The sequence below is a fragment of the Panthera onca genome, chromosome B4 (assembly GCF_046562875.1).
Source record: "Panthera onca isolate mPanOnc1 chromosome B4, mPanOnc1 haplotype 2, whole genome shotgun sequence".
In the NCBI taxonomy this organism is placed as follows: Eukaryota; Metazoa; Chordata; class Mammalia; order Carnivora; family Felidae; genus Panthera; species Panthera onca.
The window spans coordinates 132881508-132907091 of record NC_138345.1 but is presented as its reverse complement, the minus strand read 5'-3'; the positions used below and the strand labels follow the sequence as shown (position 1 = coordinate 132907091).

Here is a 25584-nt window from a genome sequence, read left to right as displayed (position 1 = left end):
ATTGCAGTATAGTTAACATACAGTGTTATATCACTTTCAAGTATACACTACAGTGATTCAACAATTCTATACATTACTTAGTGTAATGTCATCCTTCTTTCAATTCTTAGTGATTTTATTACTAAGTGGAATATCCTTGCCACTTAGCATCTCTATTTCTCCTTGTCCGCTATGTAACAGTTGACGTAGTAGCCATCATTCAAAGAGCCACCCATTTAAAATCTCCTCTGCCTTGTACTAGACTACACTCTCCATTTCTTTTCTTCTCTCTCACCCAATCTTAGAGCCTTTGAATTCATGCCTTTGCCTTAGGAATATTCTCTCATATCATCACATGGAAGCTTCCTTCATATCCTTGAGGCATCAGCTCAAGCGCATCTCTCTGAACAGACCTTCTCTGACCACCCAGCTAAAATAGCTCCCCACTCAGTCACTCTGGCTTAACACATATCACCGCCTAAAAGGAACGCTTACTTATGTGTTTGTTGTCTATCTCCCCCAACCAAAAATGCAAACTTCCTGGTACAGAGATTCTTGACTGTCTTGTTCACTATAAACCTGGCACAAAAAGTTGTTTGATAAATATTTCCTGACTCTAACTTGCTAATCTCTGCTTCTCTTTCTTAACTGCTCTCCAAACATCTATTTCCCCAGGTTCTGTCACTGAACCCATGTCTTCACATTTTGCCACAGAAATTTCATCTAACCTCACGGTTTCAACTTTTCCATTTGAATGATTCTCTCCAATTCAGTTATTTTCAGCCCTGAATCATCCTGTTTCCAGCCTCCTGGTTTCACCTGGCTGCCACACACTGCCACAAAGACACTATCTCAAATTCTGTTTAATACAGAATTCATCCTACCCTCCCCCCACCTGTTTCTTCTCTCATGTTTCCTATTCTTTTTTTAATTTTTTAAAAAATGTTTTATTTATTTTTGAGACAGAGACAGAGCGCGAGCAGGGGAGGGGCAGAGCGAGAGACACAGAATCCGAAGGAGGCTCCAGGCTCTGCGCTGTCAGCACACAGCCCAATACGGGGCCCGAACTCACAGACCACTAGATCTGGACCTGAGCCGAAGTCGGACGCTTAACCAGCTGAGCCACCCAGGCGCCCCTCGTGTTTCCTATTTTTAACAGCAGCACCCTCTTTCTTCCAGTCACTCAGCTTAAAGTCTTGATGTCATTATTGATATCTCCTTTTCCTTTTTCCTCCACATCAAATTAATTGCTAAATCCTATCCATGTTTTTAAAAGAAAGCATGCAGGGGCAGCTGGCTGGCTCAGTAGGTGAAGCATAAGACTCTTGATCTTGGGGTTGTGAGTTTGGGCCCCACGCTGGGTGTAGAGATTACTTAAAAATAAAATCTTTAGGGGCATCTGGATGGCTCGGTTGGTTAAGTGTCCGACTTTGGCCTAGGTCATGATCTCACAGTTCCTCAGTTCGATTCCTGTATTGGGCTCTGTGCTACAGCATAGAGACTGAAGCCTGTTTCAGATTTTTTTTTTTTTTTTTAATGTATGTTTATTTTTGAGAGAGAGAGAGGGAGAGAGAGAGCGCACAAGCCAGGAAGGAGCAGAGAGAGACATGGAGACATAGAATCTGAAGCAGGCTCCAGGCTCCAAGCTGTCAGTGCAGAGCCCCACACAGGGCTCGAACACCCAAGCTATGAGATCATGACTGGAGCCGAAGTCAGACGCTTAACCGACGGAGCCACCCAGGTGCCCCAAGCCTGTTTCAGATTATGTGACTCCCTCCCCCTCTCTGCCCCTCCCCAACTCCTGCTCTCTCTCTCTCTCTCTCTCTCTAAATAAACATTAAATAATAAATAAATAAATAAATAAATAAATAAATAAATAAATAAAATCTCATTAAAAAAAAGAAAGGAAAGCATATATATTTCCTAACTATAAAGCTAAGGACAACTAATACAGTGGATGACAGGAACAATATTCAAGATGGTCTTAGCAGACTAAGAGGAAGGGCAGAAGCTCCCAATATTGGTCTCTTTTAAACTGAGGTACAATTCACAGAAAAATACATAAACTGTAAGTGTAGTGCTCAGTGGATTTTAGATACAATTGTACCCGTGTAACTACCCCACGGATGAAGACAGCAGATGACCATCTCCCCAGAATACTCCCACAAGCCTCTTCTCTTGGATACTCTCATACACACCCCGGGGAATGATTCTATCGCTGAGGATGAGTTTTACATGTTCATAAACTTTATATAATTAGAATCTGGGAGAATGTACACTTCTGTTCCCATCTTTTTCCGGTCAATATAATGTTTTTGAGATTCATGCATGTTTTTATGGGAATCAAAAGTCTAATTTTTTAAATGTTTATTTTTGAGAGACAGAGTGTGAGTGGGGGAGGGGCAGAGAGAGGGAGATACAGAATCCAAAATAGGCTCCAGGCTCTGAGCTGTCAGCACAGAGCCCGATACAGAGCTCGAACTCATGGCCTGTGAGATCATGACCCAAGCCGAAGTCAGACGCTTAACTGACTGAGCCACCCAGGCGCCCCTCAAAAGTCTAATTTTTAAGCTTAGTAGTATTTCACTGAACATACTATAATTCATTTATTTATTTACTTGTTGATGGACAGTTAAGCTATATCTGGTTTGGGGCTGTTACAAATAAAGTTACCACAAATATTCTCACACGTCTCTTTGTGGACATATGCAGTCATGTGTATTAGGTACATACTTAGAAGCAGAACATCTGGCTTATAGGGTAGGCATATGTTTAACTTGATCAGAGATTTGAGAAAGTTTCTGAAGTAGTTACACCAGTTTATACTCCTCCCAACAATGTACGAGAGTTGCGTTGCTCCACATTCTTTGACACTTGGTATGGCCAATCTTTCAAATTTTGGTGAGTGTGTAATACCACATTAGTTTTAACTTACACTTCCCTCGTGAATAATGTTGAATATCCTATTTTTATGGCCATTTGCATATCTTATTTTGTGAAATATCTATTTATGTCTTTTGTCCAGAGTTTTTACCTTTCTTATTGATTTTTAGGAATTCTATATATATTCTAGATATGAGACCTTTATTAGATAAATGTATTGCAAGTGTTTTCTCCAAGTCCGTAGCTTTTCCACATTCTTAATGTTGTCAGTGTATTAGCAGATGTTTAATTTTTTGTAATGAAATTCAACTGAAGAACTGTTCTTAAAGAATTAAAAAAAATTTTTTTAATGTTTATTTTTGAAAGAGACAGAGCACAAGCAGGGGAGGGGCAGAGAGAGCGGGGGACACAGAATCTGAAGCAGGCTCCAGGCTCTGAGCTGTCAGCACAGATGTGGGGCTAGAACTCATGGACCACGAGATCATGATCTAAGCCACAGTTGGTCGCTTAACCGAATGAGCCACCCAGGCGACCCTAAATCACTATTCTTTTTTATGGTTAGTGCTTTTTACAATCTACTTAAGATCACAGAGACATCTCTTACGTTGTCTTCCAAAAGCTTTACAGTTTCAGCCTATGATCCATCTCAAATTAGGTTTTATGTGTGATGTAATCACACATAATCACATACACAGTAATCATGGTTCATGTATTTCCATATGGTTACCTGGTTGCTCCAGCACCATCTGTTGAAAGATCTTCCTTTCCCTCACTGGATTAGTCTTTTGAAAAACCTTTTTTTAAAATTCTGAAGTCTTATACTTTAGGTTTAAAAGAATCAATCGTAGGGGTGCCTGGGTGGCTCAGTTGGTTAAGCGTCCAACTCCTGATCTCAGCTCAGGTCTTGATCTCAGAGTCTTAAGTTCAAGCCCAGCATTGGGCTCCTCACTGGGCGTGGAGTCTACTTAAAAAAAAAAAAAAATCAGGAGCGCTGGGATGGCTGAGTCGGTTAAACCTCTAACTCCTGATTTCAGCTCCAGTCATGATCTCAAGCATTCATGGGTTCAAGCTCCACACTGGGCTCTGCACTGGTGGTGCAGAGACCACTTGGGAGACTCTCTGCCCCTCCCCTGCTCATGCTCTTCCTCAAAGTTAGTAAGTAAAGTTAAAAAAAAAAACCAATTGTACAACTACAGGATGGGCAAGACCAGTATAAAAGCAGTGTAGTGGATAATGTGGTTGACTTTGAGACACTGAAGCACTTCCTCTTTAGCAACAAGACCTAGAAATTTTAGCTAACACAAATTCTAACATCATTTGAAGCTTATTGTGGCCATGCCATTAAATTCTGGTCAAAGAAATACAAAAGCACAGTTGAGTGTGCAACTTCCAAGGGAAGTGACGAGTTCTCTTTTTTTTTGCTAAATGGAATACAAATGTGATGGTTGGGGCTACAGAGAAAGCAGAATTTTCTATTTTTATAGAAAATTTTTAAGATATAGAAAAAAGTCCAGAAAATAAAATAACAAACACACCTATGTAACCACCACTCAGATTTAACATATTTGCTTCATAGCATTTGCTTCAGATATCTCTTTTTTATAATGTTTATTATTTTTTTAATGTTTGTTTATTTTTGAGAGAGAGACAGAGACAGAGCATGAGTGAGGGAGGAGCAGAGAGAGAAGGGGACACAGAATCCGAAGCAGGCTCCAGGCTCCCAGCTGTCAGCACAGAGCCCGACCTGGGGCTTGACCTCATGAACGGTGAGATCATGACCTGAGCCCAAGTCGGACGTTTAACCGACTGGACCACCCAGGCCCCCCCCTCCCCCATCTCTTTTGTAAAGACATAAAAATATAGGTGCAGTGAAGAGTTGAGCGCCCCCCCCCCTTGTAGCCAGCCTTTCCAAATTCAATCTCCATCCTCCTTCCCCAGATGGAACCCCACTATGAAGCTTGCATAGGTCTCATCTTTCAGAGGTAAATTTAAGAATTCATGGTTTCTGCCTCCTCTGAGGGCCCCTTAGTTCAGCCATGATCTGTGTACTACTGGCTTTAGGGATCACCAGGGGTGCTTGTGAAAAATATAGATCCCAAGGGGTGCCCGGGTGGCTCAGTCGGTTGAGCATCCGACTTTGGCTCTGGTCATGATCTTGCAGTCAGAGAGTTCGAGCCCCATGTCGGGCTCTGTGCTGACAGCTCGGAGCCTGGAGCCTGCTTCGGATTCTGTGTCTCCCTGTCTCTCTACCCCTCCCCCACTCATGCTCTGTCTCTCTCACTTTCAAAAATGAATAAATGTTAAAAAAAAAAAAAATTAAAAAAAAAATAGATCCCAGGGTCCCAACTCTTGAGATCCTCTTTCAGTAAGTCCAGTGTGGGGCCTGGTCACCCTCATCTTATTATCACTTTATTATTATTTTTTTCATTTCCATTTTAAAAAGCATGCCAGGTACAAATCAAAACCACAATGATACAGTATTCCACTAGAATAAAAAATGCATACAATAATAAACTGGTGAGGATATGGACAAATTAGAACCCTCATATATTTCTGGGGGGGAATAGGAAACGGTGAAGCCATTTGGAAAGCAGTTTGGCAGTTCTTCAAAAAATAAAACACAAAGTTACCATACGACCCAGCAATTCCACTCCTGGTTATTCACCCAAGAGAAATGAAAGCCTGTGTCCACACCAAACCTATATGAATTATTCAAATGCGCAAAGCACCTACTCCCTTTGTAGGCCTTCTAGCACACCCAGGTGAACGATCTAAGAAGTTTCTCTGATAGAAGTAATCAGAATCGATTACTCCGCATTTAACTTCTTCAGGATGGAGGACTGAAGTCAGCATGGACTTTGGAGCCAGACCTGGAATCCAATCTAATTTATGTTGTTTGCCAGCTAGGAAAACAAATGGGAAAAATACTTATCCTGCATGGTTTCTTTCCCAGTCTGCTCTTCAAATACCAAAAGCCATAAAATCTTGTTATAATTTGTTAAATAGGATTCAGTCTCAGATGGAGGGATCCTAAACTTAAGCAAGAGACAGTCTAAATCACCTCATTGAACTCTTTGTTGTAAAGCCAATCAACAGATCACTTTATCCTTTGTAGATGAAGACTACATTTATTCATTTGTTACCTCTGAGAACAATAAAGAGAATATTATAACTAAAATGTTGGCTTCCTGATTCAGTAAGTGTTTTTTATTTATGGTAATTAATAAAGACACATGGGCGCTTAAATCCATAGCTATAATTCTTAAACTCGAGAGCGTCTTTTTATTGTTTTTATTATAAAACACTTAACTACACAAAGAAGTACAGAGAAGAAGATCAAAAACCCTCCACTGCTCCGTTTTATGATGATTTTACTATGCTTGCCAGATTTCGCTTAAAAAATAAACATTCCAAGCCTGTAGCTACAGAATTTCTACAACTAGTAAGCCAACACCAACTCGTTTAGAGTATCAACCTAAATTATACTAAATGGAAAGTGAAAAATAGCTGTGGAGCTGAAATTAAAAATTCTAGTCTGTCCTTGGTAAGAAATGTAGTGGAAGATTACATCAGCATTGACTGGGGACTGTCCTAGGAGGGCTGGTTGTTGCCTCCTGGTTCACGTGTCCTTTCATGGTGTCTCCTTCTTCATCTGTGGTCCCTGCCATCCTACTCAGAGAACTCAAGACCCAATGGAAATCAGGCCACAGGCTGGGCCAGGTCAATTAGATTCTCTTCCTTTAGAGAATTTGAGTATCAAGATACAGATATTCTAGTCTTTCCTGTACATCAACACTAGTTGTTATGAGAGCAAATCACAAAAGTAAAATGCACATCTCACCTCCATGCTTTAGAAATCTGTTGCCTGTTTTTGAACCTCCTTAGCCTAAGACAATCTTGACTAATGGTCTCTGTCATTCCCTTCTCTTCACCTGGCACCCAACACTCTAATCACTATGGGGTGGATGAAAGATGACCTCAAATTTTCTCCCAGTCCTCCCATTGAGAGGTGGAATGCCCCTGAGAGGGCTCCTCGGCTTGAATCTGGGGAGGCCCTGTGACTTGCTTTAATTCAGCACAAGGTAGAGAGAACAGAGCTGTGTGACCTCTGAGTCTGTGGCTTCTGCATGCATGCAGTACTCCCTCTTGGATCCCAGTCGCCATGCTGTGAGAAACCCAAGCCCTGTACGGAGGTCACGTGGAGAGGATCCTTGATGCTCAGGTCAACAGCCTCAAGCCGAACTGCCAGCTGCCAGCCATGTGAGTGAGTCATTTTGGACACTTCTAGCCAGTTGGTCCTCCGGATGACTACAGCCCCGGCCAATACCACTTTGGAGCAGAACTGCCCTATAGAGCTCAGTGAATCACAGATCACGAGAGACGATAAAACACTGCAGTGATTTCCCATATATGTATCTCCTATTATTAATCTTATCTCCGCACCTTTGTCACAATTAATGAGCCAATAATGACACATTAGTATTAGCTAAAATCCATACCTTATTCAGATTTTCTCTTTTCTTACCTAATAATCTTATTCTTTTCCGGGATCTCATCCAGGATATTGCATTACATTTCATCGTCACGTCTCCTTAGGCTCCTTTTGGCTATGATGGTTTCTTAGACATATCTTGTTTTCCCTTGACAGTTCTGAGGGTAGTCTTGGTCAGGTGTTTTGTAGGACATCCCTCTATCGGGATCTGCCTGATGTTTCTCTCAGGATTAGGGTGGGGTAATGGGTTTGGGGGAAGAAGACCACTGAAGTAAGGTGCCATTTCAGCACATCACATCAAAGGTCCATCCTATCTATAACCATGACTTATCCTGTCGATGCAGACCTTGACCACCTGGCCGAGATGCTGCTGGTCAGGCTCCCCACTGTGTGAAGCCACACTTAAGGAAGGGGAAGTTATGTTCCTCGTCCTTGAGGGTGAAGTAATCTACATAAATGAATCAGAATTTTTCTGCCCAGGAGATTGTAATGGTGGTTTTAAACCACTAATTTTTGGTGTGGTTTAATACACAGCAAGATATCTAAAAAACACACTCAAACCTTTTCACTGTCTCCTATTAGACTTCATGAACAGTTACATGTGCTACGTAGGGTTCACTCTACTTAAGTGCCCTTCCTATTCCTATCCACCACTCACCAACCCACAAAAACAAAGAACCTCTTATTTTTCCAACAAAACCCAAGCGCTACCTCCTCTATCATGAAGCTTCCTTCCAGAAGGAATTCATTGCTCTGACCCAGCTGCCAATACCACAGTTAACACCACTATCGTCACCCTTATGCTATGGTTAACTCCCTCAACGAGACCAGAGGTTCCCAACATGCAGAGACCCTGCCTTATGTAAGTCTGCATGCCACCTAGGACATCAGCACATACCTGGCATCCCATAAGTGTTTGTGAATTAATTAAGTGACTATAAATGTGTATCATTTTTTATAATACCTCATTTTAAAAGAATAAAAGAGAAAACATAAATAAACAGCTATAGCCCAGGATGTGTCTGTAAATCCACACTAGAACTGGAATTTCCCTAGTAAAGCACAGCTCCACTGTATAATATGGACCGGGCACTAAGAAAACTGATCACTGCATTCAATGAGTCAAAGCCACATATAACAGACAAAATAGTATCTGCTTTCAGATCCGTGTGACAACATGGGCACATAAATACTAAATAAATTAGATCAGATGAGTCTCTTTCTAAGGGAATCAGGCCAATGAAGTACATTTCCTCGCCTTTGGATTTCTTGATATGTCATCAAAGACTTTTTACAGAACATAATTTTCATATTTAACTTCTAAAGTGTGGAACAATAAGACAGATTCATGGGTAACTGTGTTAGCGCTATTCAATTTTCTCTCTTACGTACACAGCAGGGAAATTAAATAAGCCCTGAAGTGGTCCTTGGGAAAAATATAAGAAATAGTCACTGTGCCTCCAAAGGATTCAAGGGCTTCTGAAGTTTTACATTAATAATAACTCTGTCAACTTGTCTTCTTTCAGTATTTACAATAGCGGCTTTTACTAAATCAGCTGAAGTCTCTGCAAGAAAGCGATTAGGTCATACAAAATTGCATTCTAGTGACCAGAGGGAAAAGCCCTCCCACAGAGAGTTCCAGGAGCACTGGCAGCAACAGAAAGACTCCCCTCAGGAAGGTCCAGGGCAGCAGATGAAGCGATAGGTGCTGGGCACTGTCCAGGACACAGGGTGAGATACCCTTGGCGTGCCCAGGAAGGACTAGGGACAATTTTGAAAGGAGAGAGACATGAAGGTGATACTGACGGTCCCACGTGACCAGGTAGAGAATGAGTCAGGACACGGAGTCAGACACAGAGGTATACATAAACACATGGTGACATTCAAGCCCTAGTTTGAAAAACCAAACCTAACAAATTATTGTTTAAACATTTATAATAAAAACTGTCTATGGGACGCCTGGGTGGCTCAGTTGGTTAAGCGTCCCACTTCGGCCAGGTCATGATCTCACGGTGAGTTCGAGCCCCGCATCAGGCTCTACGCTGACAGCTCGGAGCCTGGAGCCTGCTTCAGATTGGGTGTCTCCCTCTCTCTCTCTGCCCTTCCCCCACTCGTGCTCTGTCTCTGTCTCTCTCTCTCTCTCTCTCTCTCTCAAAAAATGAATAAACGTTAAAAAAATTTTTAAAAAACTGTCTAAATAATTTAAAAATAACTGTCTAAATAATGTCTCTGTGAGGCAGGAATAAGGGACAGGCTTTTACTTTTTACCTCAAATACTTCTGACTCATTTTAATTTTTAAAATAAGAATATAGAACTTGCACAATAAAATGTTAAAAGATAAAGTGCTCCTGTTGTACAAATGAAGCATAAAGTTCTCTGTGAGTTCAGTAAAATTTGTTTTAAATTGCTCATGGGGCATAAGAAAAATGGAGATCAAAAAGAAAAAAAATCTTCTCAACCTTCGGTTAGGTTTGAATCCAAATCAAGCTAATTCCTAAATTCACCTAAAACAAAACACCCACTCCTCTGCCTCTGTTTTTAATTCGTACTCCAACCGTTTGCATCTTCAGTAGTCCACTGACCTTGGAACTGCTTTCTTCCGACACTTCTCCCTCATTGGTTTGCATTGGAACAGACTCTGTGCAAAACTCTGCAGAAACACACAAATACCGCCTGGAAGAGGTAAGAAGAGAAAAAAAATAAGGAATTCAGTGAAAAAATCGGTTTTTCAAAGATTAGATTGAAATTGTATCACCAAGACCATAGATACAGTGAAGTGATGAGCGTAAGTAACACACGTGCGTGTAAGTACTCCCATGCATCTTCGGTAAGAAAGAAAGCAGAGAGGTAAGAGGGAATTTTCACCATCTTACGGTAGGATAGTTAGGAAAGGTTTAAGGCACTGGGGTGTTACACAGTTCTAGATTTCTTTCCTCTTTTTTCTTGACTTTTGGCAGACGTGATAGTGAAAATCTTCAGCAATTCATACAGCACAAATAGTGACCTGTCAGAAAGGACGTCCACCTAAGAAGTGGGCCCGTCTGCACAGCATTATAAGCCGTTGAGATTGTCCAGGTTTCCTGGGTTTATAGTTTACGTTCAATATTCATGGTATATATATTTAAAATTTTTTTAATGTTTATTTATTTTTGAGAGAGAGACAGAGCGTGAGCAATAGAGGGGCAGACAGAGAAGGAGACACAGAATCCGAAGCAGGTTCCAGGCTCCCAGCTGTCAGCACAGAGCCAGACTGGAATTGAACTCACAAACCGTGAGATCATGATCTAAGCTGAAGTCGGACGTTTAACTGACTGAGCCACCCAGGCGCCCCTCACTGTATTTTATAACTGAAATAAGGGTACACGCTAATGGTTGATCCCACGTTTTTATTTTAAGAGAATTTGCTTAATAAGCTAAGTATCAGTTAATTTACTTTTACATGAGAATGGGCTATCCTAGGGCAAGACAATAAAAAGTACTAATTTTTCCCCTAAGAATAAAATGAATCATTGGTTAAAATTTTATGAATTAAAATGTACCAAAAGGAAACTACTAAAAGCATATGTAACATTCAAATTAATTCATTAAATATGTAATTACTGAACAATAATTACTCAAACTGACACAAATCTCCATGTAATACAGGTAACTAATAATTTAAAACCTCTCTAATACTTTAAAAGGTTCATAGCTACAAAATCTAAAAGCTAGAAAGAAGCTTGGCACATACTATCTTGTGTGTGGGCAGAGAATCTCTTGATAAACGCAGCACCTTGGGAGGCAGGTAACGTGGTTCTGGTGTGGGAATCTGTTTCCTCATCTGTTGGGTGGGAGAAGAGCATCAAAAAATCTACTGTGCTCACCTAATGGGGTTTTTTGGGAACCGATGTGTATTTATGGGACACGAAATGAACCGTAAAATTGGTACAGTGGAAGGTCTGCTAATCATCCCCCCTCACTCACTCCAGACGAACTGACGCTGCCCATTCCTTGCAGGAAACACATGCTTCCAGCAAGTGAAACAGGCTTTCTTGAGCTGGTTTTGCCCCTCATCTGTTAATGACAGTTGTGCAGAAACAAACTTGTTCTTTCTGTGAAAATTAAATTAATAGCACCGGAAACACTCAGTAACCTACCTAGAAAGATGTCGTATGCAAATTGCCTCACAAATGTCCTTAAGTGCTCATTCTGCTTTACAGAAATAGACTGTATCTCATAGATGATACATTACAAGCACAGCTGATGAAGAAAAACACCCCAATGATTTCTGTGCCATTTCCATTTTAATGTGCTGGAAAAGAGGAACCCTCCTTCGCTTCTCCCGAGCTTTCCCTCTGGCTCCTCTCTCCACCTTCCACAAGTCCCATCCCAATGGATCTTTTCTAATGTCAGAAGGAGAAACAAGGCCTGTGAGGTCAGCCCTTCTCTCTTCCTTTTGGAAGCCAGCTGCCCCCAAGGAGCATGCATTTTCCTCTGTGCTAGTTCCCCTAAATGAAGGCCCCTCACAATTGCCTGGGACTAGGTAAGCCTGTTCAGTGCTAGGAACTTCACTTGCCTGTAGATGTAAGCCACATTCCCCACTATAGCTTTATTAGTAATAAATGCCCCACTCTTTTAACTGATTTCTCAACTGATACAGAACTCAGCCAAGGGAAAGAGAGTGCTATTTACTGGGTCTCTCAAAGACCATACTATCTATCTGGTGCATGGAACTAGAGTTTTGGTAAACACACATGAAGGAAAATTGGAGGAGTGAAATAAAATGCATATGGAATTTCTAAGGCTTCTGTCGGGTCAGGACTTTGGGCCTTGGTCTTTAGCGAGAGAGCAACATGCTTTACCGTTGCAGAGGTTGCATCAGGCCACACGAGTTTTTACTGTCAAATACCAGGTTTACACTACTGAGGCTGAATTAGAAGCTTACAAACCACCAGCCACACTGTATTTTGACATTAGTGGTGACTGTAGTTATGGTAACTTTGTCTTCAGGTAAGTGGCTGTTTCTATAGAGACGAGACGGCATACACCAGGCACGTGGGCTTTGCTGGCGGCAGCAAAGAAATGGGCCACAGTCAGTCGTGGTGGTGGTGGCAGGCGGCGGCGACGGTACTGAAAAGCTCATCGAAATGTCAGCCGTGCAAGCGGCCTCAGCCTACATCGGCCACTCTGGCCTAGCAAGCAAATGCCAGCCGTGCTGGCCTCAGCAAAGGGAATAGAGCATTAGCAGGCTTGGGTGGCCTCAAAGTACAGAAGGCTGCTGCCTGACCTTGAATTATGCAGGCACAGCTTTTCCTAAGCAGGCATGGCTGAGGCAAAGATTAGACTTTAGGGAAAAGAGACTTTCTTCATACAGGCCTTTTAGATATTAACGAGGGGAACAATTATTTGCTGTGCATAAGCTGCGAGGCAGCTGAATTTCAAACAGCACACGTGCTATGAAACCAGTGAGGTTCTACGTTTGAATTGTTTGTGCTCGGCTTACACAGGCAATGGAAATGAAGAGGTTTCTCACTATACTCCTAAGAGGCAGGAAGACAGGGAACTTCTAGAGGGAGGGAGGGAGGGAACTTGGTACCTGGGGCTGCCACTACTATAAATCCCTAAATATTGCAAAAAGAAGGAGATGCTTCAAGGATTAATCTTTAAAGCAGAAGACAGTGTACATTGGTTGGGTTTTTTCCAGACATAGGAAAGGCCCAGTTCCAAATTTCACCTCCTGCTGGCAGAGTTTTCCAAATTGGGTGGAAGTGTCCACGTCATGGATGGCGCACACTGGTGTGGGCTAACTGGATACCTTGGAGAGGCTCAAACAAGAGGACCTCAGCCGTCTTCCCTCCCTCAGTAAGGCAGGTGGAGATCAAAGAACCTTACAGGTTCTTTATCATCCAGTATCGCCTGGGATATTCACTACTTTTGCATACGACATCACTTTCCCATCTTTTCCAGACTTCAAATTGATTCTCAGATCCCTCCCTCGGATGCCACCGTGGCTTTGCTACAGCCTTTAGTAAGACTGAGTACTGCGTTCTGGGAATATAATTTGATCAGGAATTATTGCTCCTGAGCAGGACAGTGCTTTGTTAACTGGGTGGCTGTGGGGACAGTGCTGAAACAATTTTGTTGACCCTTGGGAGTTGATGTTAATTTATATACTGTTCTGATCCCTTTTAGGGTACCTGGGGGCAAAATCTATTTGGCTCATCAATTCTGCCCAAGAGAATACCCGAGAGAAGAGTGGGTGGTAGTGGGGGGCTGTCCTCTTGAAAGTGGGAGCAGGACTGTCTTGAGACCCCCTCTGCCCTAGAGAGGAGGGACACACCTCACAAGACCTGGATTACTACTTCAGACCAATGCATGAGGAGACAAGAGCCAGCATGGGTTAGGGGAGGAAAACTTGCTGGCTCTCAATGTTTCCTTCCATGGGGGGCAATATCCCTTTACTACTGTTGGCCTTATATCCCTAACGCAGGCTGTCAGGGTGAAGTGACTTGTCCAGTCATTGAGTCTGGAAGGGAGACTGGGCGTGCCCCTCCTCCAGCCCTTTTCCTGTGGGGGCCTTAGTTTTGCTCCGCTCCTCCCTTCTTCTAGGAGGCAGGTCTATCCCTGATAGTGCTGTTGGGTAAAGAAACCTGTTAAGTTCCAGAGCTGAGTATTAGAAAACCGACTTGGTGTTAGAAACGAGCCAGTTCTATGTCAACTTTATTAGTAATAGAAGTGAAAATTTGATCTCCACCTGCCTTACTCCCTCACCCTCTATGTCTGTGGTTTAGAACTTAGGCAGTGGAGAGAATGTTTTTTATCAGGTCCCTTCAATTCCAACCAATATCTGGAACTTCTCCGCTTCAGAACCTCTCCTCTGCATCAGTCTGATTTTCCCAACTGTCCCATTACCATAACATGAATAGCAGACTTTTACTTCATAAACTTTTCAGCTCTATTTCTAGCTACTCCCCGTGCACCCACTATACCACTTCACTCCAGAAAATCTTCCTATTCTCTGCACACAACTTGCTAACTTAATTTCTATCTATGCAGTCCACACCACATTTGAAAGCCCTTCCCCTCACTGCCAATCAGCCTCTATCCTCCTAGCATCCAGTCCATTTTTATTTCGAAAAATCTTTCCTGATTAACACCATGTATCTGTCTACTTACTATATGTCATATCAACACCTATTTTTCTATTTGTTCTTTCTTTAATTTACTATGTGTGTGTGTGTGTGTGTGTGTGTGTGTGTGTGCGTGCGTGGTTTTAGAACTATTCTTAATATTTTTAAGGTGTTTCTTGAAAAAGCTTTGGTGACATTCTTGTTTGAAGCCAAGGCTTATAGTCGTGTCTACTTGAGTTTTACTGCCCTTTAGTAAATGGTTGAGTTAGGGGTTCCACTTGTGAAGTGACAAAGGGGCCAAGTGTATCAGTGTTACCAGACTGATGAAAAGTCAAGGCAAAGTCCACTTGTGTGAAAAGGTCCTGGAGGGGGCGTACAAGTGGTAGTAAAGTTGTCAAAGATGACGTGACAACATAAGCATTTGATTTCTGCTTCAGCACATGATTCACCTCAGAGCTATCACCAGCTTGCCATCCATGGTAAGTGACCGACAGTCATGACCTGGCAGTGCTTCAGCGCACATGGGACAGGACTTGACAAGTGTTAATGACCAGATATGAGTAAAACCATACATCACACAGCATCTGTGCCAGGTCTTCTCTAAAAGTTGGCAAATATGTTAATGTTTTCAAGGCCCTCCAGGATCCAGCCCTCACCTGTGTCTTCCAGTGTTGTGGGCCAGACCTCTTCTTCCCTTTGTTCCAGCCGTAATGAACTACTTACAGCTTCACGAATATGCCAGATTGTTTCTGGTTTCCATCTTTTTGCTTGTACCACTCCCTCTGCCTTTGTCTCCCCGGGTACCGCCAGAGAACACCTACTCTCATCACTCAAGACTCAGCTTTTACAAAGTGTTTCCGGATCCACCACCAGGCAGAACTGGTGATTCCTTCCTCAGTGTCCCCAGCGGATCCTGTCTGAAATCTAGTACGTGATCTATAACATGCCACTGACTTTACTTCCTTACATAGATGCCTCCCTTAGTAGACTGTCAACCCTCTAACACCAGATACTGTATCTCATTAATGTCTGTATACACAGTTTGCTTAAAACTGTATACCTGGAATTTAATAGACACTCAATATATTTCTATGTAGGCGTGACTGAATCAACTAAAGTCCTTTTTATTTAAATTGCAATAGATATCAATTCAATAAATATCTACTGGGTCCCTACCACATGCCACCCAGGGCTCAGCTGGAGTGGTGTAGCAGAATGAGCTTTGGCTTTGAAGGAGCAAAATCAGTATTCTTTGTCACTTATTAGCTGTGTAATCTTGGGCACTTAGCTTTCTGATCTTCATTATTTTCATCCATAATACTGGTCAGGAGGAGGGGTTGTAAGGATTAAATTAAACACTATACGCATAGTACTCAGCAAGGTATCTAGGAGCAGCCAATAGGCACTGAAAAACCAGTTAGCTCCTTTCCAAGAAATCTCAAAGGGTTTACAGACTAGTAAAGGAGGCAGAGACAAATAAATAACTCTACTGTAAAACCCTGCTTTATTACTGTAATAATAAGAGGCCCTCCTAGAATACAGATGAAAAAGAAATTCTGCCCAGAGGGTCTGGGAGAAGGGGACAGTAGGAAAGATACAGGAAAGAAGAGTGGATAGCTTGTATTTTCCCCTCTTATTCCAAACTCTAACCAAAGAGAAAAGCATTGACCAAGGCACAAAGCCATGAAAGACAACTAAATATTTGGGAAATAGAAAATGGCCTAGTAGGGCTTACAACAGATAGGGGCTCACTAAAAAAGCAGCCAGAAACATTGACTGGAATTAGATTTTGAAGTGGTTTATAGGATGGTATCTGTAGCAACTGGGAGCCATGAGAGCTGTTAAAGCAAAGGAGTGACACAGGTGAATATATCATTTAGAAAGCTGGTTCTGGCAGTAAGGTGGACTACAGACCGGAGTAAGGACAGGCTAGAGGCAGACAAGCTAGGAATATGCTCACAGGAAACTGTGGGATTGCTAAATCCTAATAACAAATTCTAGCTTTATAAAAAGGATGAGGTACCGAATGTCAGTGTCAATCATTTAGATTGATGTGCTTTTTATTTTTTATTTAAAAAAAAAATTTTTTTTTAACGTTTATTTATTTTTGAGAGGAGACACAGAATCCGAAACAGTCTCCAGGCTCCGAGCTGTCAGCACAGAGCCCGACGCGGGGCTTGAACTCACGGACCGTGAGATCATGACCTGAGCCGAAGTCGGCCGCTCAACCGACTGAGCCACCCAGGTGCCCCTTGATGTGCTTTTTAAAGGGACCTACTGAAGTAGAAATGCAATCAGTTGATGTGATGATGTGGTGGCCACTTTAAAGACCCTCATGGAACAAGCTGGGGAAGGAGTGATAACGTCAAAATGTACTTTTCTTCTTTTTAAGATGAAGACTCTCCCATCTCACTGCCAATACACAGATTTAAATTTTAAAAACTTACCTTCGACAGTATTCTGGGGCAACACAAGCCCGTGAAGATGAGTCTAGACTACATTCAGTGCAAAAAACCAAAACCCTGGAAAGAGAAAAAAATCACAATGAGCTGCGTGCTCACAGCAAGATGGCAGCGCATGGTTCTGAATTCAGGCAGCCCAGCACAAATCCGGGCTCTTCTGTCTACCACCACGGACTGCGGGGCCAGCGGCCTAGCCTCTCAAGCCTCAGCTTCCTCATTCAACACTGAGAATAACAATAGCACTTTCCTCATAGGGTTCTTTGGAAGTTTAAATGGAATACATATAAAACACCTAGCATAGGGCAGGGCACCAACTGCACGCTTAATAAAGGCAAGTGGTTAGGAATGTGAACTGAGGGGCACCTGGGTGGCTCAGTCAGTGGAGTGTGCAACTCTTGATCTTGGGGTTGGGCTCGAGCCCCACATTGGGTATAAAGACTACTTAGAATAAAATTGAGGGGCGCCCGGGTGGCTCAGTCAGTTAAGCATCCAACTCTTGATCTCAGCTCAGGTCTTGATCTCCGGGTCTTGAGTGCAAGCCCCACACTGGGCTCAATGCTGGGCATAGAGCCTACTTAAAAACAAACAAAACAAACACATAAAATCTTTTTTTAAAAATGTGAACTGAAACACTAAAACCTATATTAAACCTCTATCCTTTATTTTACCTTATTTGTTCTATCAGGAAAATGCCAAGTTGCCTTTCCAACTTCTCCATTTGACATGAGGGTGTCTCATAATCACTTCAGATTTAATGCATCCCAAAGAGCACTCTTCACTGCCCTCCCGGACTTCATTCTCCCATCTCCACTGTCTTATCCTCCACCCAGTTGCTTGGGTCAGAACCTCGGGTTCATCCTAGATTTCTTGCCCTATCCCAGCCCTCTCTCAGCTTGTCAGCAACCTGTCACTTCTGATTCACAGTATGTGAATTCTTCTTTCCCACTGCCATCATCATCCCTCACTTGTGGAGGCCTCTTAGCTGGTCTGCTGCCTCTACTCTTGCTCCTCCCCAGTGTGTCCGTTCCCAGTTAATGGCTGGAATGGCCTCTTCAAAATCAAATCAGATCATAGCAAGTTGCTAATAAATGCAAGGAAAATTGTGTTTATTTCATGATGGAATGTCTCTCTCTTTATATATGAAATACATACTCACATGTGAACATACAGATATATGAAATGAAAGCCACTTAATATTAGACATTTAGAGGTTCCAAGGCAGTCCCTTCCTTTTACAATGGCAGAAACAAATACCAGAAGGAGATCCTGCTTAAGGTTGGACTTCTGTGTGTGTGCAAAAGTGGCCAAAACAAGGCCACGCAAGCCCAACAGAAACTCGCCTGTGATTAGAACCCGCACTGCTGTCTGAAAGTCTGTCACTATTTGGAAGTTGTGCCCTTGTCTCATGATCAAGAAACTTAATGTTTCTGTCCGAGAAAGCGCGTTCCATTTCCCAAGGCTGCAGATTATGAGGTACAGCTTTAGTCCCACATCATGCTGCAGTGTTTGAGAGTGTGCTTCAGGGAATCTTGAAAGCACCTTGCTGCCCTCTTATCTGTCATCACTCTCCCTTTGCTTATTTTTTTAACAGTGTTTGAATAAATAAATCCCAGATGGAATTGAGCTGTGGTGAGTATTGGTGATATTTTCATTATTAGCCCTATCCTTCTACTACAGACACTGTTGTCCCAGCAATCTTTCTTTCTAAAAAGCAAATGTGACCTCTGAATAGATCACTGCTCAAATTCAATCAATAACTACCCACTACCCTTAGGGCAAAATTCAAGATCTCTCTAGCCCCATCATATCCTTCATATCCTATTCATGGGAATTGCATGTGGTTCCCCTGCCCACAGCACATGCACTAATGTCTGCTGAGGGCCCTTAGCCTGATTCTCATCCACTCCTCTTGCAAGATCTGCCTCAGGTATTATCTCCTGAAAGTTTTCTGTACCCTCCTTGGCTGCACAAAGTGTCCCTCCCTTAAGACATACAATATAATATCAGTAGTGTCTGAGGGTCTGATTTCCACACTCAACAGGGGCTCCTTGACAACAAAGGCTCTCTGTGGTGACACATCTTTGAATTTGGTATCGAGCAGTTCAATAAACATAAGCTGAACTAAATCCTGACATGTTCCTGATAACTCAGCACGCCAGTGTAGAGCCTGGAGCCTTCCCATTAAACAGCACTGGGGAGAGTTGAAGAAACTGGCTGGAACTTCCCAGATGGGTCTGGCCCTCACGGAGGATAACAGCTATGTAGTTGTGTGTGACCCTCAGCACCTCAGAGATAGATTCGATTCTTTCATTTTTTTTGTCAATTACAGACTATCAAGAGGACAATCCTAATTTTCAGTTCTCTGTTCTGATTAGTTTCTGCACAGGCTAAACATGACTTCTTCTCTAGACTCACCAGGTATCTAAATTCTGTACCAGCTTCACAAAGTAACCCATCATTACATATCTTGTTGCCAGACAAGTTTAGAAGGATACGGTGGCCAGCTCAGTCCTTTGCTTGCTTGGTAGGCGGGCTCAGATGCTTGCTTATGTTCAGAGAGGGAAAAGGAGTTGAAGCACGGGAAGGGCAGGCGAGGAAAACTGGGCAATTTTCAAGAACTCTGGAAACCAGTTTTTGCAGAACAGCTTCCTTACTTTCCCCACAGGGTTGTGAACCTCTGTATCAGATGCACTCGTACTCAAGATAAACATAACATTTGGCTCTGAAATCAACATTTTGAATTATCTAGTTGAAGTCATCTACAGCACTATTTTCCTTCTAAGGTATAAGCAATGGCAAATTCTTTCAAAAGTCATTTTGAAATGTTCAGAACTACACTATAATCCTACCACCGGATCATATATAGCCATCCGTACTATAAACTCTTAACTGAGTCACAAGTAACACTGAAACTATTTGAAGCACTCTGGTTTTCTCGGTCCTCTTGCAGAGCAGCCAAACTGTCTTGAGATTCACACACAGTTGGGAAGATTCCGTGGGCCTTGGACTAGATTACTGCCAGACCTGCTAAACTTCAAGAGCTCCTCCAAGCCCAGTGCCTAACCTTACTCATGGGACGTGATCAGACCTACATCTCTCCTAGGGAATATGCCAAGTTGAAAGACAGACATATCCAATAAATTATATCCACTTTACTGGTATCACCTCTGACATGGCATAGTTTTAATTTTCAAATTTGATTACTCGGGCCGATCCTTTTAAATTTAATTCTCACTTAAAAAAATTCAAGTGATAGGGACAAGTCCCCTCTCCCACTACCCTTACCCAGGACTCACCATTGCTATCAGTTTAATTTCCGGGCATAATTCTGGGATGCAGATTATTATATACAGTTCACTCTGGAGTGAACATGGGTTTGAACTGCGTGGGTCCATTTCTATGTGAATTTTTTACAGGATAGTACTATAAATGTATTTTCTCTTCCTTATGATTTTCTTAAAAACATTTTCTTTCCTGGGACACCTGGGTGGCTCAGTCAGTTAAGCATCCGACTTCAGCTCAGGTCATGATCTCACGGTTCGTGAGTTCGAGCCCCGCGTCGGGCTCTGTGCTGGCAGCTCGAAGCCTGGAGCCTGCTTCAGATTCTGTGTCTCCCTCACTCTCTGCCCCTCCCCTACTCGTGCTCTATTTCTCTGCCTCAAAAATAAATAAATATTTTCCAAAAATTTAAAAAAACATTTTCTCTACATTACTTTATTGTAAGAATACAGTATGTAATACATAAAACATACAAAACATGTATTAATTGACTACTTATACTATCGGTAAGGCTTCCAGTCACCAGTAGACTATTAGTAGTTATGTTTGACGGGTGAGTCAAAAGTTCTAGGGGGATTTTCAACTGTACAGGGGGTCAGTCCCCGTAACCCCCGTATTGCTCAAGGGTCAGGCCTACTATAAACTTTTAACTGAGTCACAAGTCACACTGAAAACCCTGACTGCCCACGTCATTGGCAACTGGCCTAACTTCAAGCAAGATGTCCCGGAAGAAGCATCTTAAGTGAAGCAGCAGATGTGGGGGTGGAGCAAAACACCAGCAAGGGTGCTGGGAAGGTCTTCCCAGGAGGTGGGCACAGATGCCAGGAGAATCGGGGCAGACAGGAGGGTACCATACGTTCAGCTCTGTAAGTGGGGCACCCAGCCCAAGTGGGCCAGAAGGAACCTATTTAATTAAGTAACACAAATAATAGTATGAAAAGCCCAAGCAGCACAGGTGGAGGTAACTCTGCTGCAGGCAGATGAGTCTATTTAGCTGCCAATACACAAGTGTTAACGATTGTTCCAAGATCTGGAAATGTTACCTGTGCAGTTTCAGGTCACCTCTACCTAAGTTCAGCACTTTGGAAGTTCTGTAAAATGTTCTGGTCCGCACATTCCTAAAAACATCCCCTTTAATCCTAAAATCTCTTCTAGCTTTTGTGTTCTCCTCCTCTTTCCTCTTCTAATTAAGTTTCTTTTAAAAGAAGTTTATATCTGTGGTCACAACACCTTTATCTCTCATTTACTTATCAATGGTTGTGATTTGAGATCTTTCCCTATCAATACCGTTACCAAATATAATGGATATTATTCAATTGTTTTGTTTTAACCTCTCTTTCCCATTTAAAAATCAGAATGATCTTTAAGTCTTATCATTTGGGTGTTCCTTTCCTATCTTGATATCAGGATATTGTAGATCCCAGGGCACCTGGCTGGCTCAGTAAGCGGAGCACACAACGCTTGATCTCAAGGCTGTGAGCTCGAGCCCCACGTTGGGTGTAGAGATTACTTAAAAGTAAAATCTTAAAAAAAAGAAAAGAATACTGTAGGTCCAGTCATTGAGCCAGGGGGAAGCCTGTTTTAGTTTCTGGTCTCTTAGCTGTTGTCTGAGTCCTCCTGTCTCCCTGGGTTTGCAGCCAGCCCAAGGCCTTTGTCAACGCTGTTGATTTTCAGATGCACAAACAGGGGCAGGGTGGTGCTGGGTGAGTTCCTGCTTCTGTACACGGGGACAAGGGCACAGGGGTTGTGGTGAGGAAACTCAACTCAACTCCTGGCTTCAAGGATTGAGCCTCGTTCTGATCCCCAACTATCATGGATCATGTCTAGTCCCTTTACCCCACAGAAGGGGCCAAATTCATTACTTGTGGCACCGCTTAGACCATTTCTTTGCAGACTCTTGCTGGAGAGTCTTTCTCTGCTTGTCCTTTCATCACTGGCATGTTCCTTAGGAATTCATCCTTCCTTTTCTTTGTATTATACACATACGTCCTTACCTCTCCCATAGATTTAACTACACTCCACGTCTTGATGACTCCCAAATCGCTCTAGTGCTGACCTTTCGTACGATCTTCAGAGCCTTCTATAAACTGCCCAATGTCAATGCCTTTCATCTCACGTTCCACATGGTCCTTAAAATGCAACACACCTAAGATGAAATAACCCTCCCTCAAACTATGTTCTTCTCCTTCTGCCTCACTTGGGAATACTACCATCCCACTCAAATAAAAAAATCTGGCACCATCATCAGCATCTTGATCTCACCAAACTCTGTCGATTCCAATGCCCGAATATTTCAGGATGTACGTTCTTTCCTATTCCTACTGCCACTGCTTTAATTCTGGCAATTTCTTACTCAATTTATTAGAACTACTTTTTCCGCTGGTTTTCTTAACCTCGAGACCCCCCCCACCTCCTTGCCCCCCGGCATTAGAATCACCTTTATAAAGTGCAATCCCACACAGCCTTTGCAATGTCTCTCATCCATCTTCAAGATAAACCCCAATCTCACTACATGGTATTCAAGGCCTGGTACCTGTTCATCTCTCGGCTTCATCTCACAAAATCACAGTGCTTTCAGTTTTCCTTAAACACCACATGGCTTTATGTGCCGGTGGCTTTGTACCTGCTGTCTCTACTTGGACTGGCTTCCCACTCACAGGGCAAATTTCTTCCCTACCTTCAAGATGCAGGCTTACGGAAACCTTTTCCATGAAGTCTTTCTTGATGCCTCCCTCTTGCCACAGGTGGTCTGGCTGGGTCCCCCCTCTGAGTTAGCGACTGTACTTGGTATATATTTCCACTTGTGCCGCATATACTACTAGGTTGTAAGGTTCCTGAAGGCAGGGTCTAAGTCTTAATTTACTACTGCATTATCATCATTGAAAACAGTGCTAGTGCAAAGGACATTCCAATAAACTCTTATGGAATAAACACAGACATTTTGGGGAAAAAAATTAAGTCAATTCAGTACAATATGCTTAGTCTACTCAAATAAGGCTGCTGCTTATCAGCTTTAACAGTCTATCCAGGGCCACAGTACAGACTCCACGCATGCATGCATTCATTCATTTCCTCAGCAACTGAACCACCTGCCAGGCCTCATGCTCTGTTCTAAGGAACACCGTGGTAAAGTAACGCTAGCCTCTTGGGACAATGTGCTATTTGTGTGGGACCCACAGACTTCCAGGGAGAAGCTGAGAAGGGAATTTGGGGACTGATAGCAGGACACTGGTATAAAGACGTTACATTTATTTTTGTATCTTGTGAGTCAGGGAGGGCTGCCTAAGAAAAACAAACGCAGTATGAAGCCGGGATGCTCACTTTCAGCTACTAATCCAGTTTGGCCAACTAACTAACGCCTTCTAGCTCAGTCCACGATGGCTTGTCAATTCTTTAACAGGAAGGACCCTCTGAAGAACCTAAGCACAAGCACGGACCACTCGCAGGTGGGGGTGGGGACGCAGGGAATGATGACGACTGGCTACTCCAACAGCAGAGGCAGCTACTGAAACAGCAGAGTCAACTCAGCCAGCTTTACTAAATGCTCACTAAGCGCCCAGCGCAATGCTAGCGTATGCAGAGCAAGGGCCTATGGCCAGGTTTTACTGCCATTGTTGGTCACATAAGAATTAAACAGATTAACATGTTCAGCTTTTGTACCCGATTTATTGATGACCCATGATCAAAGAGCCTTTATGTTTTTTCCATATTGCATATTGATTTTATGTAGGTTTTTTTAATCAAATAGCTATTTCTATTAAGGTTCACAAAATTTTAAATGCATATTGGTTCGCCAATATAACCAGTGAGTTAGGGAAATTTTAATATTTATATTGAAGATGGGAATAATAATATGAATAACCATTAACCAATAACCATTTATGCTGTGTTCATCAATGTACATCATGGACATCTCAAAAAAACTCTCATTTCACAGATGATCCCTGTCCTCAGGTCTTATGCTATTGATAAGGAGAAGAAATTGAGCACGGCAAGCAATTCCACAAGGAGTGAGCACTAAACTGCGTGGCACAGCAGTTAGAAAAGGGCAGAGAAAAACAGTGGGCCACCCAATCCGAGCGGGCTTTGGAGAGAAACTAGCATTCCAACGGAATTGACAGGATTTTAAGCAGTTGCTCTCAAACATTTTAGTCTCAGGATCTCGTCACAATTCTTAAAAATCATTAAGGACCCCAAAGAGCTTTTGTTTATGTAGGTTATAATTGCCAGATTTACCATACTAAGAATTAAAGGCAGAAAAAAATTAAAATACTCATAAATATCCATTTAAAAATATTAGTAATACACCATTACATGTTAACATTTTTTAAATTAAAAATAATATTTTAGAGGATTAAAAATTTGAGAAAAGTGCCACTGTTTCATGTTTTTGCAAATATCTTTAAAGTCTGGTGTAGGAGCCGGCAGCCGTATCCTCCTATCTGCTTTTGCATTCAGTTTTTTGCAGTATTGAATGTCATGAAGCCTCTGGAAAACTCCACTGTGCACTTGTGAGAGAATGGGTTTAAAAGGCATGTATCATGGTAGTATTATTAAAAGAGTTGTGACCTCATGGACCCCCTGCTGAAGGGGTCTGGGTGGGGAAGGGGGAGGATCCTTGGATCACACTTCGAGTAACTACTAACTGTAAAAGAGAAAGAAAATGGTCCAAGGGTATAAGCAGGAAGGAAGTGTGTGGCTGGGGAGCCAGAGCTTCTACATACGCCACGCTTACTCCGAACCTCTTGGCTCCAAACAAGCTCACCTCCTGCACTGTGAACCTCAGAGACAGGAGCAGGAGGGCAAGGTGGGGTTGTGCACGACAGCGACAGTGGGGCCGGGAGCCTCTCCCTCCCTGTCTGCAGTGCTGTGTGTGCTGCAGGCGGGAGAGGCTCCACTTCCCCCGGCGGCAACACTCCCTGGAGGCCACGTCAGGTTTTCCTCTCCGGCGCCCACACTGCGCTCTCCTCGAAGCTGTAAATGGCTCATAAGAAACTGCCTTGCCATGGCTTCCCGAGGCTGTGTTTACTAGCTGCAAAATCATCTCACTGCTGCAGTCTCAGATTCTTCAGACATTTCTTGATCTGGCTGTCTTAAAAAGCAAATTTAACATCAGCCACGTAGCCAGTTTTTCCTTGCCAATAATCCTGTGAGTTTGCGATTCTGTTCCCGTGCATCTCGTGCGCTGTAAAAACAGTTCCTGGAGCGTCATATGTCATGGATCTAGTTGCCATAAACTGAAAACATTTTCTTCATATTTTGTGGCACAAACGAAAAGCATTCTGGATGTGGTTTGCATACAGTCCATCTCTGGCCAAAAAAGAGGTTTAAATATATGGACAGGCAGGGAAAGAGGGGTGGCCATGACCATGGTTAAAC

General features: G+C 42.7%; 1 protein-coding gene across 11 annotated transcripts in view; it reads right to left on the bottom strand.

Annotated features, from left to right (window-relative positions):
- TNRC6B (trinucleotide repeat containing adaptor 6B) overlaps positions 1-25584 on the bottom strand; it is a 249515-nt gene that overhangs the window by 171023 nt on the left and 52908 nt on the right. For 6 of the 11 annotated variants that reach the window (XM_081796269.1, XM_060659480.3, XM_060659487.3 and 3 more), the window contains exons 2-3: positions 16912-16986; positions 9938-10028 (exon numbers count right to left, since the gene is read on the bottom strand). Coding sequence is in view for 5 of the 11 variants with exons in the window: in XM_060659480.3 (XP_060515463.1) it covers positions 9938-9982 (45 nt within the window). In the remaining 6 variants the exon portion in view is untranslated. Of the gene's footprint in view, positions 1-9937; positions 10029-16911; positions 16987-25584 lie in introns of those variants that run through there. The other 5 variants (XM_081796270.1, XM_060659485.3, XM_081796271.1 and 2 more) reach the window with 3 other exon arrangements.